Below are 19,870 nucleotides of genomic sequence, written 5' to 3' on the forward strand. Positions count from 1 at the left end.
GAAAGGGAAGGGCATGTTGATTAGTTGGATTTAGTAAATCTCTCAAGAAGATTTAGTGGCTCAGTTCAGGTGGGGATAATGAATGTGAGATGTGTCCAGAGTTCAAATACCAGAGTTCAAGACAATTAGGTTTCTTTATGGCCAAAGTTTTGTCCAAACATGAGAGTCAAAAAGTCAAAAGAGTTGGGCTGGGGCTGTAGCTCAATGGTAGAACGCTTGCCTAGTTATGCGTGAGGGACTGGTTCAATCCCCAGCACCACAATAATTAATAAATAAGTAAATAAATAAATAAACAAACAAACAAATAAAATATAGGCATTCTGTCCATCTACAACTACAAAAAAAAAAAATTCAAAGAGGCAACACATCTGCAAAACAGCTACTGAACAAATGGGACATGGACTCCAAGCTGCTCAAGTGGGAAGAGAGGGAAAGAAAGGAGAAGCTAGTAGTGAGAATAGGTTTTAATTTGCTAGAACACACCAATTCTATAATGAAATCAGAAATCTAAACAATACTAGGGAAATTTATTTTATTTTTATGTCTAATTCTTCCCCCATGTCCCCATAAACTATATTCGTCTCAGTTTTCCTTAAAAGGCTTCATAAATCACCAGTTGAATCCCACAGATTTGCCCATTTCCCTGTGCAAGTCAGGCAGGCTGGCACTTACCCAGTTGTTGGGTGGGATAGTAGTGTCATTTTCATGAGTACAGTCATGCCAGATGTAATAATCAGTGTATTTCCCTGTCTGCGTCCTACTCAATTGAAACCAGGCATGTTTATCACTGGTATGGTTCGGTATGAAATCAATGATTAATTTTAAACCTAATAAGTGAAAACATTTCAGATATTAGAAAAACATTGTATTAGGATGATATATGACAGTTAAGGGGGGGAAATGTGTTCACTGACCATTTAGAGAAGTGCTTATTTCAACCCTCACCCCTATGCCATCCACCTCCCATTCAATTTACCTTTATCGTGTATGGCTGCAACAAGATTCTCAAAATCTGTCATTGTTCCAAAAAGAGGATCAATTTCTTGGAAATCCTCAACAGCATATCTGAAGTCTTTTAGGGATGATTTATAAAATGAAGTAAGCCAAACAGTTTTTATATTTAAAGAAGTGATGTAGTCCAGTTTATTTTGAATACCTGAAGAAAAAAGCTAAGGTCATGAATAAGTCCTATTTTGTTTATATAAAAGATTAAAAATAAAATTAATATTTATAAGATCTAAATTTTTTTGGGGGGGTTACCAGGGATTGCACTCAGGGGCACTCAGCTATTGAACCACATCCCCAAACCTATTCTGTATTTTATTTAGAGACAGAGTCTCACTGAGTTGCTTAGCACCTCATTTTTGCCTGAGGCTGGCTGTGAGTTTGCAATCCTCCTGTCTCAACCTCCCCAGCCACTGGGATTACAGGGATGTGCCACCATACCTAGCAAGACCTAAATATTTTTTGAAAGCAGAAATATTTGAAATTTTATTGAGTTTGAGTAAAATTCACATAGCAAGGCCTAGTTCTTTGAATAACATCAAATTGATCTTCTAGCAATAACCTTTGACCTTTAACATAGGTGCCTGACATTAAAAGATCTGTTACTTGCTCAAATTTTTTAAAAAACCATTAATACAGTAATATTAATTTATTCTATGCATGGTTTCCAAGCTAGGTACTTGACTAGGTGCCAAGGTCATGGTCAACAACACTTGGTCCCTGGTGAATGAGTGGTCTAAGCCACACTAGTCCACATCATCGCCACTTGCCACATGTGGCTACTGAGCACCTGTAATGTGACTAGTGCGAACTTAGATGTGTTGTAGGGGTAAAATGCACATGAGATTTTTTAAAATCCAGTATGAAAAGATGTAAAATATTAATATTTTATACTAATTACATGTTGAAATGATATCTTAGATATACTGGAGTGAGAAAAATATATTATTCGAATAATTTCACCTGTTTTCTTTTTTTTTTAACTTCTAAAAATGTGGTGCCCGTTAGATTCCTTTGGACTGTGCTGTGATAGTTGAGGGTAAAACAGGCAGGAATGGAATGAAAATTGAACCAAGAAGAGCTGTGTAAGGTGCTTTAAGGGCACTAAGGTATTTGCTCCCTGGCCCTTCAGGAAACAGGCAGCTGATGGGGTTGGGTGGGCAAAGGTAAAGGTAGGTGATTTACAGGGAAGGCTTTGTAGCAAAGGAAAGGAAAAACAGACACAGAGGACTTGTCTTAAAAGGGGTGAGTCCTAGGCTCCAGCACAATAAATAAATGAATAGTCAACAGTGAAAAATGTTGCCTGCAGCATAGGGATTAGGGAGAGAATACCAAGAGGTGTAAGGTAAGTGTGCACTAATATTTGAAAGGTCTTTCATTCTGCTCTCAGACTATCTTTACAGCAAGCTGAAATCTGGATCCTTTTTTGTTCACTTATGTAGGAAGCCAAGAATTTACCTAGAAAAGAATACTATTGTGGCTGGGAAAAGATATGGAGGTGAAATGTTTGTACTTGAAACTTTGTAGGATAATTAAGAGATGGCACATTTTTGCTTATAGGTCAGAGTTCTAAATGCAGACTCAGACTCAAGTCTGTTGTTCAATTTCTAGTAACTTTTTGTGTGATCTCCATGTGGTTTCCTAGATCACAGCAGAGGCCACACAGAGAAAGATATGTTTCAGAGGAAGTGTCCATGGAGTTCCCAGAGAGGAGAAACTTCACTCAGGACCACTGGGGTTCTTGACATATATGATGGAAAAGAATTTGTTCCAGGCAAAGGTACAGACAGAGGTTTATTTAGGAAAGTAGATACATATTCAAGGGAGAATGAGGGCAATCTCAAAAGAGACATCTTTGGAATAAAGCAAGAAATACACATTTGAGAGAGAATTTGTCTATCCAGAGGGAGAGACAGTGGCCTGTTAGGGAGGGCAGGAGCTAGGTCTGGACTACAGGTGGAGGTAGGGTGGTGCTATGAAAGTTTCCCCTTGCACTTGTGCATTGTCCTCATGTTACAAGGGCATGGGTCAAGGGCAAGGACCAAGAGCATATGGGTCAGGAGTTGAAATTCCTCATGAGTGCTTTCTTTGAGACTCAGTATCTTTCCCTTTATTCCTAAATTGCTATCTCAGACTGGAGATGACTGAAACCAAAGCACAAAGTCATTTGACTCTGGGATCTGGGCTCTTACCCCACACAAGCTGCTTACTTTTGTCTTCTTGTACTTGATTCCCCAATACAGGTGGCTGTATGATCAGAGTAGCAACAGGCAACAGAAGGGTTTTGATTTAAACCAGAACAGCAATGCAGTATATCTTAAAAACAAGATATACAGGGGCAAGGGGTGTGTTTCAAGGGTAGAGCATGTGCCAAACCCTGGGTTCACCACACAAACAAAGGAACATGTGATAATGAAAACAAAGGGGTAGACAAAAACAAAGTAAACAAGGGCTCCCAGCCTGAGGGTGAAGAACAGAGGGCGATCACAAACCCAAACCTGAGATGGTTTCTTCCTAACAGTAACAAAAAAATCCCTTCAGCCTCAAGGACCAATGCCTGTTGATCATAGGAAGCAACCATTCCCTCAAGGAAAAGTTACCGGAAATTAAAAATGGAAGAGCTGATTAGCTCTTATGTAGGGGAATGTGGTGTCTATTTGGAAGAAGATTAAGAAGGTAGGGCCAGGAAGTAAAGAGTGTATCTCTGGATTTAGGGATTTGAGCACTATTCAGTCAAAACACCACTTTTGCTAACCATTTACTATGAGAGGCAGCAGGTGTTGAGGTCATGTAGCAAGGGAAGGGAAGTCACTCACAAGTGTTCCAAGGGAGTATCAAAGGGAACTGTAGACACTGCCCAAAGCACCACAGGAATCTGAGGAGGCAGCCCAAGCTCTGATTAGGAAAGTTAAACAAAGATTAATGAAAGCAATGTGTTTAAGCCACACCTGGATGGACAAATACACTTCTTCAATTAGTGAAGATGCAGGAAGGTTTTGTAAAAACAGAAAATGAGGCTAGAGCTTTTAGGAAGCAACCATTCCCTCAAGGTAGAGAACTTGCCTGGTATGTGCACAAGGATCACACCCAGGGCCACAAAAGGAAGTGGGGAAGGGGCAGATCTGATATGAGTGAGGCAGAAGAAAGGTCTTTTTCATGAGGTTATTAAAGAAATTTGAGGATTTCAAGAGTTTCCGTACAACATTTTAACAATAAATTAAGCCCATTCCTACTTTCCACACTATATCATATCTTGTTTTATTTTCCTCAAGCAAATAATCATGGTTAAAAAAAAAAAAAAGCACTAGTTAGTCTATTTACTTGTTTCTTATTGCTGCCCTTAATTAGGGTGCCTACACCGACCAGTTTGCCTAATAGCCCCATTTTATGCCACAATTTTACTCTTAAAATCACAAATAACATCCCAAGAAATTATTAGCTTAACTTTAAAAACATAAATTTTCAGCCAGATGCAGTGGTTCACACCTGTAACCTCAGCAGCTCTAGAGGCTGAGGCAGGAGGATTTCGAGTTCAAAGCCAGCCTAAGCAACATAGCAAGAGGGCCTTGGCCCTAAGCAACCTAGCAAGACCCTGTCTCAAAATAAAAATAAAAAAAGAGCTGGGGATGTGGCTCAGTGATTAAGAACCCCTGGGTTCAATTCTGGACCAACAATAAATAAATAATAAGATCAAGAGATTAAACATTTTTTTCAAGCCAGGAATAGTGGTGCACAACTGTAATCCTAGCAGCTCCAGAGGCTGAGGCAGGAGGATTGCGAGTTCAAAGGCAGCCTCAGCAAAAGCAAGGTGCTAAGCAACTCAGTGAGACACTCTCTCTAAATAAAATATAAAATAGGACTGGGAATGTGGCTCAATGGTTGAATGCCTCTGAGTTCAATCCCCAGTAACCACCCCCCCCCCATTTTTTTTCACTTTCTACTTTTCTACTAATATGGATATTATTTTAAATAATCTTTCATCCAAGTAACAACCAACACACTGCTGTGTTTATTCTTTCCCTTCATTTCTTAGGATTTAAATTTGAAGATTCAGCCTTTTAAAGACAGCATTTAATACTTTTGTAAATTATTATTTGTGTTTTATTAATAAACTCTCAGCCAGATGCCAAACAAGCCACATCATATACTGGGCAAGCACTTCTCAGCTGTCACTCTGAAATATCCACCCATAAAGTTCAGAGAAGCAAGAGACAGATTTGCAGAGGAAACCTGCTCTGGTTCAGCAGTCAGAACTGATGACCAAACAAGCTTCTGAATTTAGTGGGCAATAAATTAAACTCTTGGCTCAAAAGCCTTCAGCAAATTGCTTTTCATCATGGGGAAAGATTGCTGAGTTCTGCTGAGCAATTTAAAAAATATCATAAACAAGGAAAATCTTGGGTGATAAGCCACACTGGAATGTGCTTACTGGGAAATCTAGGCATAATTCGGTTTCAAGGAAGGGGAGAGCCATAAATCAACCCATCCCGGCCCCCTCCCTGCACTGTCCAGTAACACGCACCTTTCAGATCTCCATTCCCATCTTTGTCGCTGTCCTTGAAAGACCTCGGATAGATCTGGTACATGGGCCCCACCTGCCACCAGTCGAGGCACTTTGGAGAGATGGCGATGATGGTTATGGTGGCCCCAATGAGCAGGAGCACAGTAGCCACGGTGAGCCAGAAGAGGACCTCCCGGGGCACCCGGTAGCGGGCCTGGCTGGAGAACTGGAACAGCACCTCCTTGGGCATCCCGGCGTAGGGCCGGATGACCTGCAACTCAGACTCCTGGGGGCCTGGGATGCTCACAGCGTTGTGCTGCAGGCTGCCCACGGCACTGCCTGGATCCGGGTCTAGCTCTGGGATGTCTTCATTCTGGACAAACCCATTGTTTGTCCGACATCCCTTCATGCTCATCTGGATGGAGTCGCTCTTCCTTCTGTCTTCTGCCATGTGTCCCCCCACTTAGCTCTTCAGAGTGCCCTCCTGGAGGAATGAAGGTGGAAATGTGACTTGCTGAATGCTTTGTCTTCTTAATGAGCTGGGCACGGTTTATAAATAAACCCGGTTGGACAAAGTCCAGCCAAAGGGTAAAGGTAAAGGGGATTTAAAAAAAAAAAAAAATCTGCTACACCTGGGAGGCTGAGGTGGCTAAGGTAACAATGCTGATAAGGAGGAAATGGGAAGAGATAGTCACAGCGATTTAGGACGATTTAGGTCGCTACTCGGTTGACTACACCACTGCACAGCAACGCTATTCACAAAAGTCAAAAGGTGGAAACAAGATAAATGGCCATCCTCAGGTAGATGGTTAATCAAAATGTGTAACATACATACAAAGGACTACTATTTAACCTTAAAAGGGAAGGGAATTCTGAAACCTGCTTCAAGATGGATGAACCTTGATTGAGGATGTTATGCTAAGTAAAATAAGCCAGATGGAGGGAGATTTTATGACTCCACTTATATGAGGTACTTAGAATAGTCAAATTCATACAGACAGAAAATAATTGGTTGCCAGGCTGGTAAGAGGGCTACTGGTGAATTAGGCTCAGTGGTACAGAATTCTATTAGGGATGATGAAGAACTCTCGAGATGGCTTGTTGCACAAAATCGTGAATGTTCTTTGTCCCTGAACCTTATTGGTAAAATATTCAATTAATTTAAAAAATTAATATTTAAATTAATTAAAATATTAATTCAATACAAAATAAATTTTTTAAATGGTGGTAAATATGAGATCTATTTTACCACAAGTTAAAATTTTAAATTAATTTTTTAAACAAATTAATTAAGGTATAAGAAAAAGAAACAGGGCTGGGGATATAGCTCAGTTGATAGAGTGTTTGCCCCACATGCACAAGGCCCTGGGTTCAATTCTCAGCACCACAAAAGAAAAAGAAAAGAAAAATAAATCCTGAGTTTTGCAAAGAGAAACAGCCTTTTTAAATTTTTTGTTTGTTTGTTTTGAAGGCCTCCTCTCAAAATACAAGTCCATGCAGAAAAGGATCTGGAGGCAAAGAACCACAAAACTTTGTTACTACAGCTAATTTTATTTTATGCTGGTTCAGGCTGACACTACCATGTTCAGCTCCATGCCAGGTACTTTTATTCTTGTTTCAGAAAAGGATGTGGTTGCCAATTTTGAAGAAGCACTTCTAGGGGCTGGGGATGGCTCAAGCGGTAGCGCGCTCGCCTGGCGTGCGTGCGCCCCGTTAGATCCTCAGCACCACATACAAACAAAGATGTTGTGTCCGCCGAAAACTAAAAAATAAATATTAAAAAAATTCTCTCTCTCTCATCTCATCTCATCTCATCTTTCTCTAAGGAAAAAAAAAAAAAAGCACTTCTAGGAGGTAGGGGAGAAAGATTCCACCTCCAGCAAGTTCACATGCTTCATTAGAGGTAAGTAGACCTATTACTAGTACTAACTAGTTGTTTAATTACTGACAAGCCTAAAATAGAACATTTGCAAAGCTGAGGAAACTGCATTAAGTTGGGAAATGCTTTCCTAGAAGATTCTGCAAGACTTAAAGGAATGTAATGATTGATGATTTCCATTTAATCAGTGGTACTTGATATAGCTCTGAGTCATTTGATTAGATAGAGAGAGCTTGTGTTAAATGAGCAAAGTTACCTGAATCCCTAAACTTACTAAAATTTTTGTAGAGTGACTTAGAAGCAGTAAATGGTGTAGAGAAAGGAACAACTTGATCTTAAATGATTTTTAAAAATGAGTAAATCTCATTACCTGTCTAAATGTATCCAATAAGTGGTATCTCTCATCACTTTTACTTATGCATGTTGAATATTTTTAACTGTCAAAGAAAATATGAATGTTTATAGAAAATTTGGGAAAATATAAAAGACATTTCACTCAAAACAGTTCACTAATATCAGAGAAGGAAGCATTTTCAGTCTAATTGCTCGTCTCAGCAACTTAATGAGACCATGTCTCAAAATAAAAAATAAAATGCTTGGGGATGTGACTCAGCGGTTAAGCACCCCTGGGTTCAATCCTTAGTACCAAAAAAAATAAATAAATAAATAAAAATAAAACTATCAAATTCCTAGACAGAAATTTCTGTGTTTTATAAAATAATATGGGAGGGGCTGGAGTTGTAGCTCAGTGGTAGAGCATTTTCCTAGTATGTGTGAGGCACTGGGTTCAATCCTCAGCACCATAAATAAAGGTATTGTGTTCATCTACAACTAAAAACATTTTAATAATAATAATAATAACAATAATAATAATAATAGTTAGAAAGCTTTTCCAAATATATAAAGAATAAAACCCAGACTCTTTAAAGAAGTTTAATAATTTTTATTCTAGAAATTAAAAAGGAACAGACAAATCCACAAAAATGTAAATGACAAACCAGAGGAAAATATCTATAACACACCTGACAAGCTAATTTCCATAATATAGAAATCTACTTTAAAAATTAACATGAAGCTGGGTACAGTGGCACATGCCTGTAATCCCAGCAGGTCCGGAGCCCGAGACAGGAGGATCACAAGTTCAAAGCCAGCCTCAGCAAAAGCGAGGCACTAAGCAACTCAGTGAGACCCTGTCTCAAACTAAAATATAAAAATAGGGCTGGGGATGTGGCTTAGTGGTTGAGTGCCCTTGAGTTCAATCCCTGGTACAAAAAAAAAAAATAGCATGAAAATATATAAAAAGGGACAAAGAATATAAACAGGCAGTTGAGAAGGAAAAAGTACAGGTGGAAGGCTGGAGATATAGCTCAGTTGGTAGAGTGCTTGCCTTCCATGCACAAGGCCCTGGGTTCAATCTCTATCACCATCACACACACACACAAAAAAAAAAAAAAAAAAAAAAAAAAAAGTGGTAACAAACATAAAATGCAAGTTTCACTCAAAATCAAGTGATTTTTCACTTTACTCTGACTGAATTTTTGAAATAAAGAGAAGCAAGGGGAATGCCTATGTGTTTTAATTCAATGATTCTACTTACCAAAAATCTATATTAAGGAAGTAATTAAAGATGGGGGCAAGAGCTGAGGATGTGGCTCAAGTGGTAGCGCGCTCGCCTGGCATGCGTGCGGCCCGGGTTCGATCCTCAGCACCACATACCAACAAAGATGTTGTGTCCGCCGAGAACTAAAAAATAAATATTAAAAAATTCTCTCTCTCTCTCTCTCTCTCTCTTTAAAAAAAAAAAAAGATGGGGGCAAAAATCTGTGCCTAAAAAGACATTAGTTACAATGTTACTTCACAATAGCAAATATTGGAAATGTCCAAACACTCAATGGCACAAGACTAAGTAAGTAAATTAGCACATATCCATGTGATAGAATATTAGTCATTAAACATATTTTCAGAGATTTTTTTTTTGTACTAGGGATTGAACTCAGGGGTACTTGACCATTTAGACCATTTAGAGAGATGGTCTTGCTGAGTTGCTTAGCACCTCGCTTTTGCTGAGGCTGGCTTTGAACTTGAGATCCTCCTGCCTCAACCTCCCGAACCACTGGGATTATAGGCATGTGCCCAGCTACAATATTTTTAATGTTCTCTTAGAAAACATGTTTAGAGTGCTGATCTCTGGGTTTTAAGATTATAACACTCATTTTGTTCTTTAATCTTTTTAGTATTTTTTCTAAATTTTTTATAATTAATGTATATTATTCTTTTACTGGGGAAAAATAAGTTAGAGAATCCTGAGTTGGGAGTTTACCCAGGATTTCAGAGGCAGATGGTAGAATGCAGTGAGATTCTTATTAGCAGTAGCCACCCCATTCACAAAAGCCCATACTGATACCAAAACTAAAGGAAAAAAGCAGAGATAAAACACAGATTCAATTAGCCAGTATTGAAACAGCAGAAGAGAAAACAAAGTCAGTAGTAATCTGGAGAAAATAGCCACAAAGCTAAGAATTCCAAGCAAGTACAAAGGTATCAATATCACTTCCAAAGAGATTTAAAGGAATGCTGATTGTTAGAAAATGGAAGATAACACTTGTAAATATGAAGAAAGGACAAAAATTCCAATAATCAAAAAGAAAGAATCAGAGATAATGAAGACAAACCAGTTAGTACATTCAAGTCAGTTAAACAATCATGATAGTATAATAAAGAATGAAATATCTAGAAAGCAGATGAGAATGTCACAAAATCCACAAATATCCTGTAATTCAACAAAGAATCAAACATACAGAAAGGAATACTCAATGAAAATCAATATATAATGAATTACAAAACCATCACATCATAAAGACTTCCACTCAGCAACAAACCCAGCAGAGGACATGTAGCATATAACTTATCTGATTCGAAAATGGCTAAAATAGAAGGAGTTGCCATTTTTCACTTACCTGTTTACCAAACTCATTCACAGAGACTATGAGCTGAGAGTAGGATATGTCACATGGTGATCTTTAAGTTCACAGCATTTAATTCAGTGCCTGATACATTATTGCCTGAATGAAGAATAGTTATTTCAAAATTGCTGGACCTAAATCTATGCTTTAGAAGAAGAATGGGTGAAAGAAGAGTGGAAGCGGAAAGTACATTCTGCACAAAACGTAGATTTTTATCACTTCTGTTAACCATGTGTTCTTTTTGTTTATTGGTGCATTATAATTATACATAATGATGGCATTCATTATGCTGTCTGTACATGCCACCATGTGTTGACATGGTACAGTTTAATAAGTGAAACTTTAAATCAGAGGAAGGGAGATTCAAGCCTCACCTCTACCATCTGCTCACTGAGTGATCTGAAACAATTCTGCCAGCTTCTCTAAGTCTCTATTAGCTTAGTTGTCAAATATTTATTTTTTTAATTAATTGGTTGTGGTACTGGGTGGGGATAGAATCTAGAGCCTCACACATGCTGGGCTAGTGCTTTGTCACTGACCCACATCCCCAGCTCTCAACTGTCAAATTTAATTGGTCCCAGGCTTAGCATTATAAATATAGTCTAGAAAAAAAGTGTTGTTTAAAAACTGTTCTAATCAGAAGAAAACAGAAAAAAAATAGTTTGGCCTAAACAGGGGAGCTAAACCAATATAGCTACAAGATGAAAGAATACTTTTTAAACTCTTTAAATACATTTTGGCAACCAAAATAAATAACCAAAGAAATATAAATAGGACATGAAAATGTGATGTCACTACAAAACCTTACTATTCCTCACATACAAGGAATTAATGCAAACAAATCAACAGTCAAATTACATTCAATGAGATAGGCTGTCGAATTATAAGTAATGTACAATAAAGTCACTGCACAAAAATACCTTCAAGGTAGAATTAAAGAAATAAAAATCAAAACATTGTTAAGGTACAATATATTAATTGCATTAATGGCTTCCCTGCATCCATGCCTTTCTCCCAAAACTTCACAAACTGACTCTGAGATTGACCATGTGACTAGCTTTGACCAATGGGACTTGACATCAAAATAGACTTAAAAAGCACAGGGCTGGGGATACAAGCTCAGTAGGTAGAGTGCTTACCTGGCATGCACAAAGCCCTGGGTTCAATCCTGAGCACCACAAGAAAAAAAAAAAAAGTGCTGTGCCTTTCTGCCCCTCTTTAGGACCCCTGCCCTCACCATAACCATAAGCCTGCTGGGAGGGATACAGAGATGTGGGACCAGTGTTGAGTCTTCCAGCCTCACCGCTCTGTTAGCCCCATCCTAACTGCCAGCTGATGGCAGATGGACAAGCAACCCAGCTCACATCAGCAAAACTGCCTAATCAACTGTCATTGTGTAATGAAAATGAATAAATGTGGGGGTTACTATTTAATATTTTGGCATTTCAGAAACAGCTTTGTTGAAAGATAACTGACAAATAATAAATTGTACACATAAAATACATAAGGTGATAAGTGGGTTTGGTGGGGATGGTATTCAGGGGCTCACACATGCTAGGCAAGCACTCTGTCGTAGAGTTTATGTCTCCAACCCACCACCCACTCCTTAGGTTATCACTAAATTGCCCATGCTGACCTCCAGCTTGTGATCCTCCTGCCTCAGTCTCCTGAGTAGCTGGGATTAGAGGTGTGTGCCACTGCACCTGGCTACAAGTTGATTAAGTTTCAACATGTGTATATACCCATGAAACCGTCACTATAGTCAAGATAATGAACATGTACATCCCCTGCAAAAGTTTCCTCATGTCCCTTTGTAATCTATCCCTCTGACTTCCCTGAACCACTTACCTCCCCACCCCCAGGCACTAATCTTTTTATCAATATAGATTAGTTTGCATTTTCTAGAATTTTATATAAATGGAATTACACAATTGTGTATGTTCTTTTATGGTGACTTTTTTCTCTAGCACAATTATTTTGAAGTATATTCATCACAAGCTGGAGGATGTATTCATAGTCCTTTTTAAAAAAATATATAAAGTAGCTAATAAACTTTTTTAGAGCAATTTTAGGTTTGCAGCTTTTCATCATTATAATAAAAATATCCAAAAAGAAAAACTTAGAGGGAAAGTTAATTGGGGTTCACAATTTAGAGGTTTCAGTGCATAGATGGCTGACTGCATTGTTCTGGGCCCAAGGTGAGGCAGAACATAATCGGGAAGGAGCCCGGTGGAGGAAAATTGCTAAGCTCATGGTGGGGTCAGGAAGCAGGCGGTGAGGGAAGGGTCAGAGGGAAATGCCCCACTGACTCACTTCTTCCCACTACTCCCCACCTGCCTACAGCTAGCACTCATCCATTCAAACTAAGATGATTAGGTTACAACTCTCATAATTGAATAATTTCACCTCTGAATATTACTACGCTAACAGGAGCTTTTAGAGGATAACTCACATCCAAACTATAACATTTCACCCCAACCCCCAAAGCTCTTGTCCATCTGACAATGCGAAATGCATTTAGTTATATCTCTAGGAGTCCTACTTTTTTTAATTAAACATTTAATGACATTTAGAAATTACTGGTAATTTTTTTGAGGGGTGAAGTTTTGTAATTATGTTTAAAAGAGCCCTTATCCTGGAGAGATACATTATGAAATATCCCCAGAAGAAATAACCTGATGCTTGAGATCTGCTTCAAAGTAACATTGGTGGTCCGAGCTTTGGACTGGGGACATAGCAGTTCCTTATACTATTTTGTGTACTATACCTACCAAATGTTCAAGAAATTCTACATAACGCCCCCACGCCATCTTTCTTGTTGTCTCTAGGCAAAGCACTTAGCATCTCCTGAGGGGCAATAATAGCTTCAATACACACATCTTCCTTGGCCCAAGCTCTACTATACTTTTCTGTTCTGACCAAACTGCAGTTTTTAAATTTGTTTAGCTTTGTTTTCTGCTGTCGATTTTCACAGTAAATCTGGCTACAAGTTATCAGCAATATCCATGCCACTTACCAAATGCTATGTTGCCTTGAAATATTTTCCTTCCATCAGATTAATTAGTCCATCACCTTTAAATTCAGACTCACACAGTCTCAGGACGTGGATAAAATATAGACATTGTTTCTTAGTTGTCAATGGACCCTTACTTATTTATATGTGGTGCCGAGACTTGAACCCAGTGTCTCACAGATGCTAGGCAAGCGCTCTGCCACTGAGGTACAACCTAGATTTTTTTTTTTTTTTTTTTGGCCAGAACATAACACAAGAGACCTCTAGTCCAACTCCCAATAAAATCATTATTTTCCTCTGAAACCTCACAAGTGCAGAATTCTTATTGGCATTCTGGTCTTCTGAGCTGCCACCAGAATCACCCACGAAGCTCTGCTGCTTACAACATCCTAAAGCTTTTCCAGCCTACATCTCTAACTTTTCATAGTCTTTCCCACAAACCCAGTCCTAAGGTTTCTAAACCACATGGTCAGCTTACAGAAAGCAACAACTCCACTCTCATACCAATTTCTGTTTTAGTCAGCTTTTTGTTGCTGTGACCAAAATACCTGAGAACAACAACTTAGAGGAGGGAAAGTTTATTTGGGGCTCATGGTTTCAGAGATCTCAGTCCATAGATGGCTGACCATATTTTTTTTGAATGGGCCAATTAGGTTACAGCTCTTATTATAATCTAATCCTTTCACTTCTGAATATTCTTGCATTAACAGGCACACCTCATATCCAAACCATGACTAGTGGTGAGCACACACATTCTTATGCATTTTTCACAGCATTTTCTGTGTTCAGTTTGATTGTTTAGTGATTCCAGTAAGTGGATAGTGGTGTCTCTTTAGTTTGTACTTCCCTGATGACTGATGACACTGGCTATCTTTTTATGTGCTTATTTGCCATCCATCTCTCTTGCTAGGTGAAGCTGATGCTGGGAGTCAGCATTTAGTGCTCTGCATGGATCTCTGAAGTGTGGTATCTCCATATTGACAACTTTGGGCTGCCTACTAGCATGTAGCTTGTTCCCAAGTGTGAGTATCCCAATTTAGAGAGAAAATAAAGGAGAAACTGTATGGTTAATGTGTGACCTAGTCTTAGAAGTCACATACCATGTTTTTGACTGAACTTTATATGTCATGTCCAGAGTCAGAGTATGATGAGATTATGAAAGAGCAAAAAACAAGGATACAAGAGGTTTTTAATTGGGCTACTAATGTAAATAATCTATCTTGCACCTTAACTAATTTAAAAAAAAATTTTTTTAGTTGTCAATGGACACATATCTTTGTTTTGTATTTATTTATTTATTTTTATGTGGTGCTGAGGATTGAACCCAGTGCTTCACGCATGCAAGGCAAGTGCTCAACCACTAAGCTACAATCCCAGCCCCACCTTAACTATTTTTATTGTGGCAAACACACACACACACTTTACCATATTAGCCATTTTAAAGTGTACAGCTCATCAGTGTTAAGTTCATTCACACTGTTATGAAACTTATCTTCAGAACTTTTTATCTTGCAGATCTGAAACAGTATATCCATCAAACAAGTCTCCTTTCCCTCCATCCCTAGCTCCTGGTAGCCACTTTCTCTTTCTACGAGTGTATTGTAAGTAAATATCTTATATGAGTAGGATTCACACAGTATCATATAGTAATTCTCTTTCTTTCTTTCTTTTTTTTTTTTTTTGGTACTAGGAATTGAGTCCAAGATTTACTACTGAATTATATCCCCAGCCTTTTTATTTTTAATTTTTAAATTTTGAGACAGTAAGTTGCTTAGGACCTCAAAAGATTGCTGAGACTGGCCTTAAAGTTGTGATCCTCCTGCCTCAGACTCTCAAGTGACTGAGATTACAGGCATGCACGATTACACCCAGCCATATTTGGCTTTTTGAGACTAACATAATGTCTCAAGTTTCAACCATGTTTTGTGACAGGATTTCCTTCCCTTTTAAGACTAAATAAATTTCCTTGTATGTTTTGTTTATCAATTCATCTATCAGATATTTGGTTTGCTTCCATCTTTTGGTCATTGTGAAAAATATTGCCATGAATATCAATGTGAAAATATCTTTTTGAGACCATGCTTTCAATTCTTTGGATATATAACCAGCAGTGGGATTACTGTATTATATGGTAGGTTTTTGTTGTTGTTTGTTTGTTTGGTACTGGGGAGTGAATACAGGGGCTAACCACTGAGCAACATCCCCAGTCCTTTTTATCATTAAGTTACAGGGCCTCCCTAAATTGCTAAGGCTGGCTTTTAACTTGCAATCCTCCTTTCTCAGCCACCAGAGCCAACTCAGGGATTACTGCCTGGCTTACCTTTCCACATTTTAAAAGACAGATTTTAATAAGTAGATCTTCCTGATTATTGGCTGAGGATAGCACATTAGATTTTTTTTTTTTTTGTACTGGGAATTGAACTCAGGGTGGCTTTACCATTAAGCTATATCCACTGTCCTTTTAATTTTTTGAGACAAGGTCTCTGTGGAGAGCAGGCTCTGCCCCACTCTTGAGTTATTCCATGATGTTTAGAAAAGCAGTTTTCAGGCTGTGCCTAAAAAACCTTTTCCACTCCATTTTGTAAAGCAGTTGTTTGCCAGAATCTACTCCATTTTGAGTTTAAGAGCCAAGGTGGAGTCTCTACCTTATTTGTACAAGTAAATGACCACCATCTGCCTGGCACAACCTCAAGGCATAAAACTGACAAATTAATTGTGATAATAAGAATGACCACTTGTGAACTTACCAAATTAATCAGAAGCACAGGTATACATCGGTGTATCAAACTCCTATTGGAAAAACTGGGCCCATGAGCTTAGTAAACACATCAGTAAACATATCAGACCACCAAATGAAACAACCCCCTCATTCAAGACCCATAAAAGGAGAAACATGCTGAGACAGAACATAGTTGGACCCTGACCCTGTAAGATGGTCATAAGCCTTGCCCAGGAAAATTGTCACAGCAACGAACCTCTGAATCTCTGTCCTGGGGCTTTAGCAGAGTTTCTCTTGCTCATGACGTTCACAAAAGTTCCACTCCAAGCTGCCATCTGGAGCTGAAACTCCAGACCTATACTGTGAAACAGCCCTCTGTTTATCTGTTAATCCATCCAATCTTGTCCTGGAATAAGTTCCTGAGCTTTGACAGCTCTGTCCCCTGAAGGTCTTTGGTTAGTTTGTAGTCTTATCTGACCACCTACAGGTACAGGGACTCTGCATTCAAATCTGCTTTCTGCCTTTGTTCTCAGTTCAGCCTTCTGAACCCGCGTCTGTTCTGTTTAATGCTTTTTCAACTTTCTGTAACCCACCCACACACACATATATAAATACATATATGGATACATATGTATGTAATTGTGTTAAGTGTGATGTGTGACTTGAGTGTTACAGATATTAAAAATTAAGTTTGGAATAAAAGAACCTGTGATTGCCCAGTTTTATGATTATGAGGTAGTCTATAAAGTATTCAGTGCCACTAATGAAAGAGGTATAGCCTATGAACTTTTTGTTATCCAATAAATTCTGACATTGTGGAAAGACACAAACATGTTTGGTCCATGTTAATGACAGTCTTGCTAAGTTGCTTAGGACCTTGCTAAATTGCTGAGGCTGGCCTCAAACTTGTGATCCTCCTACTTCAGCTTTTCTAGTGGAAGGGATTACAGGCATGTGCCACCATGCCTGACAGCAGATGGGCTTATGAAATAAAGCAGTCTTGATGGATTTCATATCATATAATTCATTCCATATAAATGACTTAATTGGCAAAGCATTTTATACTAACTTTGCCCCTCACTTCAACTCTATCATTACTCTATCAGTTGCTCAAGAAAATCACTAAATTACTCAGATAGCAAATATATTCATGTACACACATAAACGTAACTACAAATAAATACATAAACTAAAGATGGGTAAAGGAGATCCTAAGAAGCTGAGGGGCAAAATGTCATCATATGCATTCTTTGTGCAAACTTTCCAGGAAGAGCACAAGAAGAAGCACCCAGATGCTTCAGTCAACTTCTCAGCGTTTTCTAAGTGCTTAGAGAGGTGGAAGACCATGTCTGCTCAAGAGAAAACTTGAAGACATGGCAGAGACAGACAAAGCCCCTTATGAAAGAGGAATAAAAACCTATATTCCTCCTAAAGGGGAAACAAAAACAAATTTCAAGGATCCCAATGCACCCAAGAGGCCTCCGTCAGCCTCCTCTTTCTGTTCTGAGTATCGCCCAAAAAATCAAAGGAGAGCATCCTGGCCTATCCACTGGTGATGTTGCAAAGAAACTGGGAGAGATGTGGAATCACACTGCTGCAGATGACAAGCAGCCTTATGAAAAGAAAGCTGCTGAGCTGAAGGAAAAATACAAAAAGGATACTGCTGCCTGCTGAGCTAAAGGAAAACCCGATGCAGCAAACAAGGGAGCTGTCAAAGCTGAAAAAAGCAAGAAAAAGAAGGAAAAGGAGGAAGATGAACAGGATGAGGAGGAGGAAGATTATGATGATGAGTTGGTTCTATCGCAGTTTTTTTTTCTTGTCTATAAAGCATTTAACCCCCTGTACACAACTCACTCCTTTTAAAGAAAAAAACTGAAATGTAAGGCTGATGTAAGATTTGTTTTTAAACTGTACTGAGTTTTTTTTTTTTTAATTGTATAGTTAACGCACTACCAAATGTGTCTTTAGATAGCCCTGTCCTGGTGGTATTTTCAATAGCAACTGACCTTGCATGGTACATACAGTGTGAGGGTTGTAAATTGGCATGGAAATTTAAAGCAAGTTCTTGCTGATGCACAGCACAAATTAGTTATATATGGGGACAGCAGTTTTTTATCTTCAGTTGTTTCTCAGTTTATACGAAATAATTGTTTTTCTGTTAACTGAATACTGCTCTGTAACTACAAAAAAAAAGTTGCAGCTGAATGCTTCTAAGTAAATACATTTTTCTTTTTAATTGTAAAAAAAAAAAAAAGTACCTCAGGGCAATAACATTCAGAGTATTCTTTTGTGACTTCCAAGTTTCTTTTGTGGGGCTATTTAAAAATGAAAATTATCTACATATAAGAGGAAAGGAGGGGTAAGAGAAGAATAATACAAGTGGAAGAAATGATTTACAGTAGAGAGGGTAGAGAGAGAAGAGAGGAGGGGAGGGGAGGGGAGGGGAGGGGGGATAGTAGAGAATAGGATAGACAGCTGAATACATCAGACACTAGAATGGCAATATGTAAATCAATGGAAGTATAACTGATGTGATACAGAAATCTGTATACGGGGTAAAAATGGGAGTTCATAACCCACTTGAATCAAACTGTGAAATATGATATATTAAGAACTGTGTAATGTTTTGAACTACCAACAATAAAAAAAAACAAAAAAAATGAAAATTATCAAACATAAAGCAGATTTGAAATAATTTTGCAATGAATACTTATAAACCCAATGTCTATATTAGTACACTTTCTTTTTTAAAACTATGAAGTATAAAACTATTTAAATCTATTAAGTATAAAATGCATACTCACCTTTTGAGATGTGTATCTGATGAGATTTGACACAGGTACACAGGTGGTAGTATAACTACCACCACAACCAGGATACACAATAGTTTCATAACCTTACAAAGATTCAGCCCAAACCACCTTCCTACCCAAGACCTGGGCAACATCTGATCTTTTTATTTACTTACTTGCTTATTTTTGGGGTACCATGATTGACTCAGGGGCACTCAACCACTGAGCCACATCTGATCTGCTTTCTCTCTCTACTATTTTGCCTTTTCTAGAATTTCAGATAGATTCATATGGTATATGGTCTTTGTGTCTGTCTTCCTTGATTTAGCAAGACGCTTTTGAGATTCACCCATACTATTGAATATTCCATTAATAGGGCAACAGACTGAATTTAGGTGTACTCTTTCCCTTGAAACCAGGAAAATGTTGGTCCCAGAAGTCCAGGGACTTAGAAGACTTCTATTTTCTTTATAGTATCTCTTGATTTGCCCTTCTATTTTTAAAAATAGTATCTCTCTCTTTTTTTTTTTTTTTTTGGTAGGAAAACAGGTTTTACTCAAAGCTAGCAAGGGCAATGACACATTCCTATAATCCCAGCAATTTGGGAAGCTGAGGAAGTTCAAAGCCAGCCTCAGCAATTTAGCAAGACCTTATCTTAAAATAGAAATAAAAATGTCCGGGGCACATTCCTATAATCACAGTGGCTCTGTAGACTGAGGCAGGAGGATCACAAGTTCAAAGCCATCCTAAGCAACTTGCCTCAGCCTCCCCAGCTGCTGGAACTTAGGCGTGCACCACAACACCCTGCTCAGTTTTGTTAATCTCAGTAATTCTGGCTGGGACATTCTCGTGTTTGACACTGTGCCTAAATCATTACTAGTTTTCTCTGTTCACAGTGCCTTAAAGAGTATGCATCTCCTCCTAACAGTGAAATCTGTTTTTACTGCTCTGAAGAGTGGCTACCTGTTGGGGAGGGAAGAGGTAGGAAGGGTGGAACA

At 38.4% G+C, this 19,870-nt stretch overlaps 1 protein-coding gene and 1 pseudogene across 1 annotated transcript in view; one reads left to right on the forward strand and one right to left on the reverse strand.

Moving 5' to 3' along the window:
• Positions 1-6,045, reverse strand: part of Slc3a1 (solute carrier family 3 member 1) — a 31,708-nt gene extending 25,663 nt beyond the window's left edge. The window contains exons 1-3 of the mRNA XM_005324514.5: positions 5,528-6,045; positions 977-1,156; positions 673-827 (exon numbers count right to left, since the gene is read on the reverse strand). Of these exons, the coding sequence (XP_005324571.1) occupies positions 673-827; positions 977-1,156; positions 5,528-5,957 (765 nt within the window). The 5' untranslated portion in view covers positions 5,958-6,045. The remainder of the gene's footprint in view (positions 1-672; positions 828-976; positions 1,157-5,527) is intronic.
• Positions 6,046-14,275: 8,230 nt separating this feature from the next.
• On the forward strand, positions 14,276-18,491 carry LOC144369388 (high mobility group protein B1 pseudogene; annotated as a pseudogene).
• The last annotated feature ends 1,379 nt before the right edge of the window (positions 18,492-19,870 follow it).

This window comes from Ictidomys tridecemlineatus, chromosome 12, assembly GCF_052094955.1.
Source record: "Ictidomys tridecemlineatus isolate mIctTri1 chromosome 12, mIctTri1.hap1, whole genome shotgun sequence".
Classification (NCBI taxonomy): Eukaryota; Metazoa; Chordata; class Mammalia; order Rodentia; family Sciuridae; genus Ictidomys; species Ictidomys tridecemlineatus.